The following is a 14970-nucleotide window of genomic DNA, read 5'->3' as shown; positions in this document are numbered from 1 at the left end:
ACACATAGTGGAAGATGGCTGAGCCTCTGCAAATTAGCCTCTGACTTCCCCAAGCAGACAGAAAATGGAGTCCAAGCTAAAACTAATTTGAAAATACACAGCTTCAAACACTCTCACACTGACAAAAACTGAGAGGAGGGCAGGCTGAGAGTGGGATGAGGAGTCCCTAAGGAGTCATTCAAACACATTTTCCTTTTGTCTAACACAAAGGCTGCAAAGGGAGGAGCTTCCACCCACACCTCTTACTCTGACACCACCAAGTCAGACAAGGACGGCTACTTTTCCCCATGTGTTTCTTCCTATGGATTAAAGACTACACTGACATTTACATTCCTCCCTTGATATTATGTAAGAGCATCCGATGCCTCTCTGCATCTTCCATCAGACACTGTGCTGGGTGCTCAACAGATCTGTGCTCTTCCATTCATTCCAGGAGATTACTTTATACACGATACATTTTCCTCCTTCAGGGTTCCTAGTAGTCTGAATTAGTTTTCGGTGTCTCCCAACTCTTGATGGTTTCCCCGCTTGTCACTGGAGTTCTTGGACTTTAGTTCTCTTCCTGTAACCTGTGTTACAGGAAGGCACCCTGGCAATTCCTGTCTCCTAATTTGTCATCTGTTTTTCCCCTTCTTCTTCTTCTTCTTGGTTTTTTTTTTTTTTTTTGGTTTTTCGAGACAGGGTTTCTCTGTGTAGCTTTGCGCCTTTCCTGGTACTCGCTTTGGAGACCAGGCTGGCCTTGAACTCACAGAGATCCGCCTGCCTCTGCCTCCCGAGTGCTGGGATTAAAGGCGTGCGCCACCGCCCGGCTTCTTCTTGGTTTTTTAAGACAGGGTTTCTCTGTGTATCCCTGTGTCCTGGAACTCACTCTGTAGACCAGGCTGACCTAGAACTCATGGAGATCCACCTGCCTCTGCCTCCAGAGTGCTGAGATTAAAGCCATGCTCCACCACCGCCCAGCGTGTTCCTGAGTTTTAATAACGGCTGTGCTGCTAGTTATTTTTCCTCTCCTGTTGCTGACTCCTCTCACATGACGACTCTGGATTGTATCACTACATTTAAGAAAGAGATTGTTGCTGGCTTAGATTTCTTCGGCTGGTATAGAAACAGGACTGTTTCCCCACTGAGTGTCTTCGGAGTGAGAACTGGAAGCGACACAGGGCCGAGCGGGGTCATGGGGCTACAGGCTTTCCTTCCATTCTGGCTGAAGAGTCAGTTCCCAACAGATGGTTTCTAGGAGAAACACCAGACAGGGTTCTCTGTGCTCACACAGCAACCGCACCAAGGTTTCCCATCCTTATCTAACTGTGGTGGCACGGCAGTGCCTAGGCATGGAGACAGAACCAAGTACTCTGGTGTCACTAGTGCACAGCTGCTGCCCCCTCTCTTCTCAGCCTGCTCCCATTACCCTTGTGGCCAGGATGACCTTTAGAGGGCTCTCTCTATTAGGCTGTTTCCCATTTCTAAAATATTTCCTGACCCCTTGGCCTCTAGAATATTCCACCCTTACCTCTCATCACATTAGTCAGGAAACTTTACTTGAATTTAGGCAGTATAAAGATAGTTTCAGGCATAGAAAGGCTCCATTATTTTTTGGCACATTTTTTCCTAAGGAAGTTACGACAGAAAGACTCAGAACCAAGGCATTCAACCTAAGAGCAGTCTGCCCAAGATACAGCCAAGGAAGCCCACAAATACCAGCACTAGTTTGGGAGGACGATGATGCGATCAAGACGTAATGGTAAAAGAAACAAGAAATGCAACTAAAAGCCAGAAAAATTAGCAGCAGGAAGCAGTCCAAATAACTAATTAAATAAAATTTAGGAAGATTTTCAGAATGATACAATACAGAAGACTTATTTCCATCTGATGTTTGGAACATTGACTAGTAAACTATGTACAGGTCACGACATCAGGATCATGTAGCTGACAAATTTGCCTAGTTCTATCTAAAGCTGTTAAAAGAGTCCATGTTATTTTATTTTTTAGGTTTAGTTATTTTATGTGTATGAGTGTCTTGCCTGCATGGATGTATGTGTCCCTACATGCATGTATGGTGTCTGTGGAGGTCAGAAGACATTGGATCTCCTGGAACTGGGGTTACAGAATGCTGTGAGCTGCCATGTGAGTGCTGGGAACCAAACATGGGTCCTTTATAAGAACAACAAGTGCTTTTAACTGCTGGGCCTTCTCTTCAGCCCCAGAAGTCCATTAAAAAGAAAAAAGAGGGAGGGGCTGGAGAGTTGGCTCCATGGTTAAAAGCATGTGTTGTTATTTGCAGAGGACCTGGGTTTGGTTCCCAGTACCCCGTGGTGGCTCACAACCATCTGTAACTCTAATTCCAAGGAATCTGATTTCCTCTCTGGTTATCTGAGGGTGACCAGGCAAACCTGGTGCACATACATGTATGCAGGCAAAACACGTATACACACAAAAAAATAAATAAAACTTTAAAAAATGGAGGCAACAATAGAATGATACTTAGAGGCCACCTCTCAGGGATGAAAAAGATGCACAAGCTTATTACTGCAAGCTCTTTGTATACCTTTACTGTCCAACGCAGAAGCTATACTTATTACTGTAAGCTCTTTGTATACCTTTACTGTCCAACACAGAAGCTATACTTGCAATGTTAATAGTTCTAATTGAGATTAAGTATCATGTGAATTTCAAAGACCTTGCATGAAAACAAAATGTAAATAACTCATTAATAATTTTAACACTGAATCTAGGCATGGTGGTGCATGTCTTTAATCCCAGCACTTGTGGGGCAGAAGCGGGCAGATCTCTGTGAGTTTGAAGACAGAATGGTCTACAGAGTGAGTTACACGACAGCCTGTTCTACATAGTGAGACCCTATCTCAAAAATTAAACTTTTTCCACATTGTTTACATGTGTAAACAATATTTTGGATATTTATGTGACTTATGTTACATAGTACACTGTGAGTCTAAACCTTTAACTTTTATGCATGCATGACTTTGAAGGTAATACACTACCATCATAACTACAACCACTAACAACAACTAAAATAATTTTAACCCTTATCTCTTCCAGATTACTATAAAATCTTTCTGTGGGGGGCGGGGACTGAGATAGGGGTGTCTCAGTAGTATTCCAGACTGGCCTCAATCTTCAGATTCTCCCACCTCATCCTCCTGAATACTAAGACTGAAGACAAATACCATTAACTTAAGCTTCCAGGATGGTGCCAACTCGGTTGTACCCTAGGGAAAACGATGGAAGCAGTCACTCGGCTTTCACATTCAGTTCATCCAACAGATAGATCACTCAGCTAAGAAAAGATGACTCCAAGTATCATTAGAACCAAATACTGTCTCTGAGGAAGAGTTAATATAATAGCACGTGTCTTACTACGTTCGGGGTTGCTAAGACTGAACAGTGAATTCAGGTGTAGCAATGTGATCTTTTCATTGTGAACCTTCCCAGTTAACTTTTTACCTTGTCATCTAGTACCACTGACTATTACTTCCCATATCCACTACTTTCTTAAGAGTGGCGAAGTCACTTTATCTTTATGAAGTCTGTATACTTTATCCTTAGGAAAGAACTTTAGCCAGGTATCTTTTCTTCCAATGCAGCATCATGTGCTCTTTCCTCTGTAACCATACCAACCCTGCGTGGATGACTCCTTCCCCTGCTCACTTTCTGCTTTAGTGCCTTTTCCTGACCACTGACTTGTTTTATCTCTATGTTCTACCAGCTTACCATTTTCTCTCCTTTTACGCAGCAAAGCTGACTTTGCAAATGATCCTTCTTTTGCAGAGGACTGAGGAACAGGACAGGGGTAGGAGCCTGGTCAGTTTACTTATGGAGCAACAACAGCACAACTAAATAGTCAAAGATTTGCTGAATATGCAGCGGGTAGAGAGAGCATAGGACACCAATTCCAAACACCACAAGTCTCAGGGAATTTAGGGTTGATGTGAGAATGTTACTCAAATCTTTATATAAAAATTCACTGCCACCCTATTCTTCGGTGGGGCAGTGTCCTGGCTAGTTTTCTGTCAATTGAGGAAAGAACCTCAATTGAGAACACACCTCCATAATATCCAGGTGTAGGTCATTTTCTTAAGTAGTTATTGATGCAGGAGGGCCCGGCCCATTGTGGGTGGGGCCAGCTCTGGGCTGGTGTTCCTGGGTTCAATAAGAAAGCATGCTGAGTAAGTTGAGGAGCAAGTGAGCAATCAGCACTCCTCCTTGGTCTCTGCATCAGCTCCTGCTTCCAGGTTCCTGCCTGCTTGAGCTCCCGTCCTCACTGATTTTGATGATGAACTGTTATTATGGAACCGTGAGTAAAATAAACACTTTCCTTTCCAATTTGCTTTTGGTCATGGTATTTCACCATAGCAACATTAACCCCAAGACAGGCAGCTTTCTAAATCTAATTAAAAGAGGATAGCTCTTACTACCAAGTAAGGTTGCCAAAGGCTTTGTTGGATTTTTGATGAATTACTAAGTATTTGATTGACCAAGTCAAACATAAAACTTTAAAAGTAACTTAATTTACAAATGCGTATTACTATTTAGAAAACTGGTGATTTCATTATTAGAGTTCAGTATGCTGAAACTTATGTCAAAACATAAAAGCAACTTCATTCTATAGTGACTTTTAATAGCAGAAAAATAATTAACACTTCCAAGCAGTAAATTACCACTAAGAAAATTAGATTTCCTAAGAGAACATAATGATTCTGTGACTTCATAATACAGAAGCACCACATGTTCTGCCCTACCGATACTGGATCAAAACCAGGAGGGAGCTCACACACACCAGGCAAGCAGTCTACTACTCAGTTATCATCCCACACATGCTTTTGTTTTAAAAATGCTCATTCTACCTCAGGAGATTTAGAAATAAAGCTATAATGACTTTAAAGTACAATGACACAGGATCTTTGGCAAACTAACCAATGATAATTGGCTCACAATATGCTCACCTATTTTGTCTGGTAGATTCTCTTCTCATTCTTTTAGTAGGAATTGGACACTCTGTCAACTCAATCTTTGCTGAGTGACAAAATGAGTCATTGCACTTCCGTGTAGGAGTCATACCTGTGAAGAAAATGTAAAAGATTGGAACAAAAAGCAAATATAGATAAACTTGTGAAAAGGAACTAACAATACCAAGAATCCTGACTACTTGGGCTGATTAGTTTTTGTCAACAGACATCAACTAGAGCCATCTGGGATGAGGGAACCACAACTGGGGAATTGCCTCCATCAGACTGGCCTGCAGATATGTCTGTGGGGCACTGTCTTCGTATGGGAGGGCCCAGCCCACTGTGGGTGGTGTCACCTCTAGGTAGGCAGTCCTATGTTATATAAGGAAGTAAGCTAAACTAGCCATGGGAAACAAGATGGTAGGTGGTGTTTTTCCATGGCCTCTCCTGCCCTGGCTCCCTGGATAACCGACTGTAAGTTGACACAAACCCTTTTCTTCTCAATTTGCCTTTGGTCAGGTGTTTATCACAGTAATAGAAACCTTAACTAAGACACTAGTCTCCTGGAAAGAGAATAGTTTTAAGCACTTATCAGACAGCCTGGCAGTTAAGAAATCAGTTCATTTGCATTCTTTTTTTTTTTTTTTTTTTGGTTTTTCGAGACAGGGTTTCTCTGTGTAGTTTTGCGCCTTTCCTGGATCTCGCGCTGTAGACCAGGCTGGCCTCGAACTCACAGAGATCCACCTGCCTCTGCCTCCCGAGTGCTGGGATTAAAGGCGTGCGCCACCACCGCCCGGCTGCATTCTCTTTTTACAGTTCCACTCCTCATCATTTATTGTCAAACAGAAAGTTAATAAAAAGTAAATATATACCAAGTTTTTGCTCTATTAGTTTCAGACTTTTTTCCTGTTCATCAAGTTCTTGCTTTTTCTTCTTCATATCAGGAGTGTGAAGGTACTGTAACTGACTAGTCAAGTCCTTGTTCACAGAACTCAGCTTGCACACAGCAGTACGGTACTGTTGAATAAGATCTGCAAAGAAGTCGATGTCAAAGAAGCTAAGGTCATACCAAATCCAAGTTTTAGAAAAAAGAATTACCATCACTGAGTAACCTACAAGGAATGCCTTTTAAAGTTATGAATCACTCAATGAAAACGAACAAGTACAGTTGAGACAATACATGACAGTTACATTTTAATTTTCTTTGACTGAATTTATTTCTGTCAGGAAGGAATTTTCAATTACCACCCTTTACTCTTTCTTTTATTTTCATTCTTTGCAGTTCTAGGGATAGAACTCAGGGCCTCGCACACATTAGACAAATGTCACACCTAATGTTTTCTATCTGAAAGTGCTTGGACATTCTCACATCCTCTGACAAAGTGTTCCACATTACTCAACACAGATAGAGAAGAGGTGAAACACAAGAGCACTAAAGACTGTACCGTCAGAAAAGCACTATTTCCCTGATTTATAATAAAACATTGGATCAACTCTAACTGCAGAGATAGCCACTCCTTACGCACTTTCTTAGTACACAAGAGTTCTTTTTGTATGTGTAACTTTCGCCAGGCAGTGGTAGCACACGCCTTTAATCCCATCCCACACTCCGAAGGCAGAGAGAGGCAGGTAGATCTCTGTGAGTTCCAGGACAGCCAGGGTTACACAGTGAAACCCTGTCTTGAAAAAAAAAAAAATAAAAAATAAAAATAAAAATTACCACCCCCCACACAGCCCCAGTGAGTGAAAGACACCCACAGGCAGCCTGATACCTTGAGGCACCAGAAGGACACCATTACAATGAGCAAATCTGTGGTGGAGAAATGGGAGAGAAGCGGAGTGGTTCATGTGCTGTGGAGACAGGTGGAACTGAAGGAGTGGAGGTGCTGAGGAATGGTGACATTCAGGTCCAGGCTGTTGCCAAGGGCCATGTCGGGTCCATGGCCCAGGTCTGTATTGATGTCCACGGCTCCTGTTTCCACAGAAGGCTGTGCAGATGCTCAGGGTCTGAACAGCCACCTGAGACCATGTTGGCGTCTGAGACCCATGCTGCTACCAGGGCCATACTCATCTAGGTGGCCTGCACTGCCATGGTGACATCTAGGCCCAAGCTGCTGCTGAGGGCCATGTCTCGATTTGTGGTAATGCTACAGCTGGGGTCTGTGTTGATATTTGTGACCCCTTCACCATTAGGGGCCATGTGAAATCTGAGGGCCGTGCCGAGCTGGCGCTGCCTTTTGTTGGCCCTGGGAGATCTGGCCCTGGCTCTCACTGGCTGCTGCAATGGGAGATCTGGCCCCACCCCTCACATGGGAGGTCTGATCCTGATGGCATAGGCACAGGAGAGCTGGCTCTGACCAATCAGCTACCGCCCAGGCCCACATCCAGTGCTTTGAGTTGGCCTACCCCAATATCTACCTATGACCTGCTGGCTGGAATGTGCATGAAAGGACTGGTCCCAGGGAACCATAGCTGCAAGATCTCCATGACTTGAAGCAACAGCAGGGTATCTGAGTTTTGGTGAGGGTCCATTACTGATGGTGTACCAGAAACCAGAGGCCTTGAACCAAACCAACGACTCATTATAATGAACATTTACAAGTAAAGCCGTTTGGACAAAAGGGTATAATGTGTGACACACCACAGTTCCCAATAACACTAAGATGAGTGATATGATGGAGAGATGGCAAAGTCAGAGGACTGTTTAATTTTTTGCTTTGTTTTTCTTTGGGGGAGGGGCACCGAAAGAGTGAAAGGCGGATGTGAATGGACTGGGAGGTAGGAGGGACTGGGGTACATGGTGTGGGATTCACAGGGAATCACTAAAAATATGTTTAAAAAATGAGACACGGCCGGGCGGTGGTGGCGCACGCCTTTAGTCCCAGCACTCGGGAGGCAGAGCCAGGCGGATCTCTGTGAGTTCGAGGCCAGCCTGGACTACCAAGTGAGTTCCAGGAAAAGGCGCAAAGCTACACAGAGAAACCCTGTCTCGAAAAAACCAAAAAAAAAAAAAAAAAAAAAAAAAAAAAAAAAAAAAAAAAAAAAAATGAGACACATGTTACAATAAAACACCAATTAAAGCCTTTAAAAAACATGATTGGTACTTGTCCTTTCATATGTTCTACATGCATATAAATATATACATACACACAGTTAAAGAATTTTTTTTTTTTTTTTGGTTTTTTCGAGACAGGGTTTCTCTGTGTAGCTTTGCACCTTTCCTGGAACTCACTTGGTAGCCCAGGTTGGCCTCGAACTCACAGCGATCCGCCTGGCTCTGCCTCCCGAGTGCTGGGATTAAAGGCGTGCGCCACCACCGCCCGGCGCACAGTTAAAGAATTTTTAAATCAATGCAGTATGTTATTAACCTTACATATATGAGTAGAGCACATCTTTAATAAATATAATTTTTTCTTCTCAAAGGTCCACAGAGATGGCCATACTATTAGAGTGATCTCCATATAGTAAATTTCTAAGAATTCCGTAAATAGAGCACCTCTGTGTTTTTAAAGTTTTGTAAGTCATTCTGTATGCTGACACCACTGCCATAAAATGTAGTCTCACAAATTGAGGTTAGTTAATAAAGCTGTTTTGTTAATCTACTGTCTCTGATTGTTTTCTATCAGTTTCCTCAGATGTTCACTTATTTTTTAAATTGCAGATTTTAAATTTTAATTTAATTGTATCATCCTGGGTTACAGAAAGTTGTTTTCATACAAATATATACTACATTGGAAATATCCTGCTCTATCCCCTGCTATACTTTTTTCCACTTGTCTACCCTCCCTTAAGTTCCTTTGGTTCCTCATGGACTCTTTCATTTCTACTTTCTCGTTATCTATACTCATATAATCTATGTGGCTGTATCTAAGTCTACAACTCACAAAAGAGAGGAAACAGTATTATTTTCTATGACAGACTGATTCACTTCATTGTCTCCAGCTGACTCTATTTTCCTGCAAATGACATGACCCATTCTTCTTCACTGTGCGAGTGAACCACATTTCATCCATTTATTTCTTTTGTCAATGGACACGTAGTTTGGCTCCATAACTTGGCTACTGTGAAAAATGCTACAATGGCAGGCAACTGTCTTTTATATGCTAATGAAGTCTTTTGGATAAATCTCCAGGAGGAGTGTTGGGTCATATGGTAAGTCTATTTTTCCTTTTTTCTGACTGAGTGAGATGGCTCTTAATGTAATTTTTAGTTACATTTCAGAATAGTTTTTGTATATATCATTGACATAATAAGCAGATGTATAACTCTTCTATGGTTTTTTTCAACTGCTGTTTTTAAAACTGTCAAGGCTAAAGTAGCATCTCAAAACTGGATGCTATCCCAGTTTAATAGCTGAATAAATAATGGTCTATTTGCACAATGAAATACTATTCTGAAATGAAAATAAATCACAGCTACCGACATACACAGCACAGAATGAATAAGAGCAGATACAAGGTGTGTATTCTAAGATTCTATTTACATATAAAGTACAAAAACAGGCAAAAGTAACCTATGCTAAGTAAAGAAAGTCATGTCATGTGGGGACTTGAAGAGAAAATGAGCAGTTTTCTGTAGAGCTGATAATAGTCTACTCATTTTAATTGTGTGTGGTGATTCAGATTAAACATATCAGTCAGGTGCTCTACCACTGAATCACATCCCCAAGCCTTATTTTTCATTCTTATAAGTATGGTGTTCTTATACTAAAACTTACCATTTCCATGTTTGCAAAATGTGTATTTTTCTATGTTTAGATTATACATTACTACAAGAACAAAAATGTAGCCTGGGGTAGTGCCTCATCCTGTAATCCCAACACTTGGGAGATTAAGGCAGAAGAATTACCATAAAATCTAGGCAAGCCTGGGCTACATGGTGAGTGTCAAGCCAGCTGAGGGCAACAGAATAAAAATGGCCTCAACCAAACCAAACCAAACCAAATTAAACCAAACCAAAAGAGCAAAATACACAACGGAGTATCAATCAATGTTACCAGGAAAGGAAACTCAACCATTTCCTATAGTGGATAAGCCCTGCCCTCATGTTAAGTGAACAGACATAAAAGGTTATCTAGAACAGTCAATTTCACAGAGAATTCCAAGTAGAATGACGACAGCCAGGGGAAGGGATGGGAAGATGCTAAATTTCAGTTAAATCAGAGACAGATTGTATAGCATGTTAAAGTATTTAATGCTATAAATTGTGCAGTGAAAACAGTTAAGATGGGAAATGATATGATACCTGTAAAAAAGGCTAAAAGTCAGAAATTACCGTGTCATAAAATTAAATAGTCAAGCACATTACAACTTCATGAAATAAAAGCAGGACTCTATAGAGTGATGGCATGCAGGGACTTCCTGCTGAGTATATATGCACTTAGAGCAGACACAGATGATAATACATTGGCTGACTTGAAGGAGGCACCTGGGAGACAAAAGAATAGAAGTGGCGGAAGGGTCCATATCATATACTTTAGGAAAAAATATGTTTTGGGACAGGGTTTTGCTATTTGACCCAAGCTAGTCTCAAATTCATAGGCTCAAGTAAGCTTTCCTGCCTCAGCCTCCTAAGTAGTCAGCGCAGGCACACGCTACCACGGCTGGCTCAAAAACTCTTCACTATTAACTGAGACAAAAACAAATGATTATCTGATAAATGTAATTCAATGAGGCAGAATATTCTTGAATACACGGTAAAAAAGACACAAGTAAGTACTCTAGTTACTCCCTAGACTATTGCTCTCTTGTAATAATTCAATAAAGGAAGGAAGAAGGGAGCACATTTCAACTACTTGATATAAGGTAGATTGTTTTCTAAGAACAAACACGTTTTATATTGGTTACGGGTTAATTTGTGACATTAGACTCTGACAACATAAGCCCTTAAAGAAAATGTTAAAGTCAAATTAAAAATTGCATTTAGATACACATTCAGCTGGGACTGTAGCTCAGTGGTAGAATATGGTGAAATTTTATTTGTGCTGAAATGTGATTTTATTTGTATGTCAATAAATAAAGTTGCCTGGGGATCAGAGCTAATAGCAGAAGTCTGGCAGTGGTAGCACACACCCTTAATCCCAATCACATGACAGGCAGAGTCTGTGTGTTCAAGGACATAGCCAGTTTGGAGACACACGCCTTTAATCTCAATACCAACCATAGAAGACCTGGAGGTCTGTACAGACAGGCAGTGACGAGGAGGTCATGTGGTTGGGTTTACAACCAATGAGAAGGCAGAACAGAAAGTCAATAAAAAATACAGACACAGGAAGTAGGTCTCTTTCTCAGGGGAAGGATGGCAGCGGGTGGTAAGAAGATGGTCTTAGCTTTTGGCTACTGCTCTGTGATCTCTGGGCTTTTAACTCTGCATTTGGCTCTGTGTTTCTTATTTAATAAGACCATTTAGAATTACAGCTACAGTAGAATGCTTGCTCAGCATACCTAAGACCCCAGGTTCAACCCCCTGCACTGAAACAAAACAAAAAGATAAATAACAGTGACTCCTCAAGAGATACTTTTATCATGAAAAAAAAAAGAAAAAAGAAAAAAGAAAGGTATCTTTGGGAGCTGGGGTTGTGACCTGGTGGGCAGAGTGCTTGCCTAGCATGCAGGAGTCCTCAGTTCAGTCCCCAACACCACAGATACTGGGTGTACAGTGATAAATGCCGAGACAATCCCAGGACTGAGGGGTGGAGGCAGGAGGGTCAACACACTCAAGGCCATGCTCGATTACATGGTGAATTCCTGCCAGCCTGAGATACATAGACTGTCTTGAAACAATGACAAATACACAAACTAGACCAAACCAGTCCACATTTAGCTTACCTATTTCTTTCCCCAAGATCACACACTGTTTTGGTACTGGAGCTCCAAAGACCATTCCCCGAAGTTTGTCCATTGGAGGAGCTTTATTCTGAAGGCCCCCAAACTTTCCATTACTTCTGATACGATCTCCATCTCTAGTCAGTAATGTGGGACAGTGTGTGATTTTAACAACCTATTGAAGGTAAACAGAGGAAGAAACTGACTCCATGGTAATGCATGCCTTTGATTCCAGTACTCAGGAGGCAGAGGTACATAGGTCTCAATAAATTTGAGGCCAGCCTGGTCTACATAGTGAGTTCCAGGACAGTAGGGCTCTGTAGAGAGACAATGTCTCTAAAACAAATAAACAAAAACCCAATAAATAAGCAAGCACGTAAAGAAGCAAGTGACACACTGGGGTAGTGTCTTCACAAAAATAATAAGCTAATGGTGTCTAATAAATAAAAAATAAATAATAAATACACTGGGGGAAAGTCCACAGACAAGTAGAGAATCCGATTAGTTTTCAAATACTAGCTTAAACTACAATGGTCAGAAAGGGGTCAAGGATTAAATTCCCCCAATTAGTGAGAATAAAAATATCTCACTGGATGCGGCATTTCCTGATCTCTAAGAGTGTCTTCAGTAATTCCTCTTATAAACATTTAACCTCGCAAAATGATCACAAGTATGTACACTCAAACAGTCTTATGAAATACTAACATGTCTCAGTAAATTACATAAATTGCAGCACACCCACACAATGAAGTAGAATACATACATTAAAAAGTGATGGGGGCGGGGCTGGGGAGATGCAGCAGCGGGTAAGAACTTTTTACCATATGAGCATAACATCCACATAAAACAGCTAATGGGGTTTTACTCACAACCTCTGCTGCTGAGGTGGGAGGCTGTGGAAACAGGATAATCAATGGGGTTTGCTGATCAGCCAGCCTACCCCCTGGCCCCACCCCCCAAAAACAAGTTCCAGGTCCAATGAGACCCCGTCTCTAGAGAAAAGCTGAACAGTAATGGCAGCACTATATCTAATATCTTCCTCTGGCCTGTGCACTGGAATGTACACACCCCACCCTCAAGTGTGACTGAATTGCACTGTAATTTACCACATTACAAATATCTAACATTAAAGCTTAAGTAGTATTTGGATTATATAAATAAAATATTTACATAATTACATAGAATTTATAGAAGTAAAATTACATCTTAAAAAAAAGAAAATATAATTCCAGAGGCACTTCATATACGCCTTTCCAGAAAACTGGCAGTTTTATTTACTTTTGTCTCTATTAATTAATTAATTGAACATGGCATTAAAAAAAAAAAGCCTAAAATGCAACAAAATGACTAAAGTAATCACTTATTTCTGTTTTGTTTTGGTGTGTAGTTTTGCCATGCGACCAAACTGGTCTTAAGTTCACACTCCTTTGCTGAGGGCTAGTACTACAGACATATGCTATCATGCTTGGTTTAGTTGAAAAAAATCTTGTACTAATGAAGAATTTGCAGATTCAAAATTACTTGCTGTGATTGTTTAAAAGAAAATGTCCCCCAAAGGGAGTGGCACTATTAGGAGGTGTAGCGTTGTTGGAGTAGGTGTGGTCTTGTTGGAGGAAGTGTGTCACTGTGGGGGTGGGCTTTGAGGGCTCATATATGCTCAAGCCACTCCCAGTGTCAGAGACCATTTCCTGTTGCCTACAAGATGTAGGACTCTCAGCTACCTCTCAAGCATCATGCCTGCCTGCATGCTGCCATGTTCTGCCATGATGGTAATGGACTAAACCTCTGAACCATAAGCCAGCTCCAATTAAATGTTTTCCTTATAAGACTTGCAGTGGTCATGGTGTCTCTTCACAGCAATAGAAACCCTAACTAAGACAATTGGTTTTGTAAAAGAAATAATTACAATTTATTCTTGGTTTTTATTTGGATTTATATGCTTTCTAAAGGTGAAATATAAAAGGTAGAAACTGGAGTGGGGGGCTGTAGAGATGGCTAAGTTTTGTGAAGAGCACTGGCTGTTCTTCCACAGAATCCAGGTTCAATTCTCAGGACCCACATGGCAGCTCTAGTCCCACGGGATCTAATACCCCATTCTGGACTACTCTGGGATTGGGCATGAAAGTGGTGCACAGAGATACATGCAGGCAAAACATCCATCACACAAAACAGACAGACAATAATGGGGGCTGGGGAGATGGCTCAGTCAGCAAAGTATGGCTACAATAGAACTCAAGTTGGGGTTCCCAAGACTAGTCTAAGAGGCCAGGCACAGAGGCACACATCTGTAATGACAGCATGAGGATGGCAGAGGTGGGCTGTTGGGACTTGCTGGTCAGCAAATTTGGTCAACTGATGAGTTCTGAAACACCTGAGGAAGATACCTGTCAACATCTGTCCTCCATATATACATGCACACATGTGCACATACATAGAAATACCATCCAATTATCAATGCTCAGGCAGTTTTAAGGATTTAACATCATATTCAGTAACAAACACCTAGCTTATTATGCCCCTCTTAGAGGATTAACAATATGGGAGGGGACAGTTATAAGCTTCAGGTAGAAAGAACAATTGGGCTTTCTTTTGTAACAATTGGAAAATACCACAGTCTTTTTTTTATTCAATTTTCATGATCCTACCTCACTGTACTATTAGCAACAAACATACAGTCAGGAGCTCAAGTTCTAAGAGTGAACAAGTTGGCTGAACAAAAATGGAGATTACTTCTAACTGCTGGAGAGACAGAAAAGGAGTAAAATCAGTAACGAGTTGAAATGTTAGTATAAATACCACGAAAAATTTTAAAAAAGAAAAATAACAAAGCTACTGAAATTTAACAGTTACTAAGATATTGATAAATTATATATATAAATATAATAATACATTATAAATTATAAATGACTTAGTCAAATAAAATTTGGTAGAGCCAGGCAATGGTGGCACATGTCTTTATTCCCAGCACTTTGGAGCAGGGGGAGGCAGATCTCTGAGTTCGAGGCCAGCCTGGTCTACAAAGTGAATTCCAGGACAGCCAGGGCTACACAGAGAAACACTGTCTCAAAAAACAAACAAAAAACCCTAATTAAGACAAAAGCCTAGGACCCCCAAAAGATGTTTGTTAGGTAACAATTCAAAACACATCCAACTCCCTCCTCCAGAGATGTGAAGTGCTTTGT

The 14970-nt window shown here is 41.2% G+C and overlaps 1 protein-coding gene across 2 annotated transcripts in view; it reads right to left on the bottom strand.

Moving 5' to 3' along the window:
- The window catches only part of Smchd1 (structural maintenance of chromosomes flexible hinge domain containing 1), a 143331-nt gene that overhangs the window by 5248 nt on the left and 123113 nt on the right, over positions 1-14970 (bottom strand). Inside the window, exons 45-47 of one of the 2 annotated variants that reach the window (XM_052750092.1) lie at positions 11792-11963; positions 5837-5995; positions 4962-5076 (exon numbers count right to left, since the gene is read on the bottom strand). In XM_052750092.1, the coding sequence (XP_052606052.1) occupies positions 4962-5076; positions 5837-5995; positions 11792-11963 (446 nt within the window). Of the gene's footprint in view, positions 1-4961; positions 5077-5836; positions 5996-11791; positions 11964-14433; positions 14528-14970 lie in introns of those variants that run through there. The other variant, XM_052750093.1, reaches the window with a different exon arrangement.

This window comes from Peromyscus californicus, unplaced genomic scaffold (genome assembly GCF_007827085.1).
Source record: "Peromyscus californicus insignis strain IS unplaced genomic scaffold, ASM782708v3 Scaffold_21__1_contigs__length_65335640, whole genome shotgun sequence".
NCBI classification, from domain to species: Eukaryota; Metazoa; Chordata; class Mammalia; order Rodentia; family Cricetidae; genus Peromyscus; species Peromyscus californicus.
This window is presented reverse-complemented; position numbering and strand designations above follow the sequence as displayed.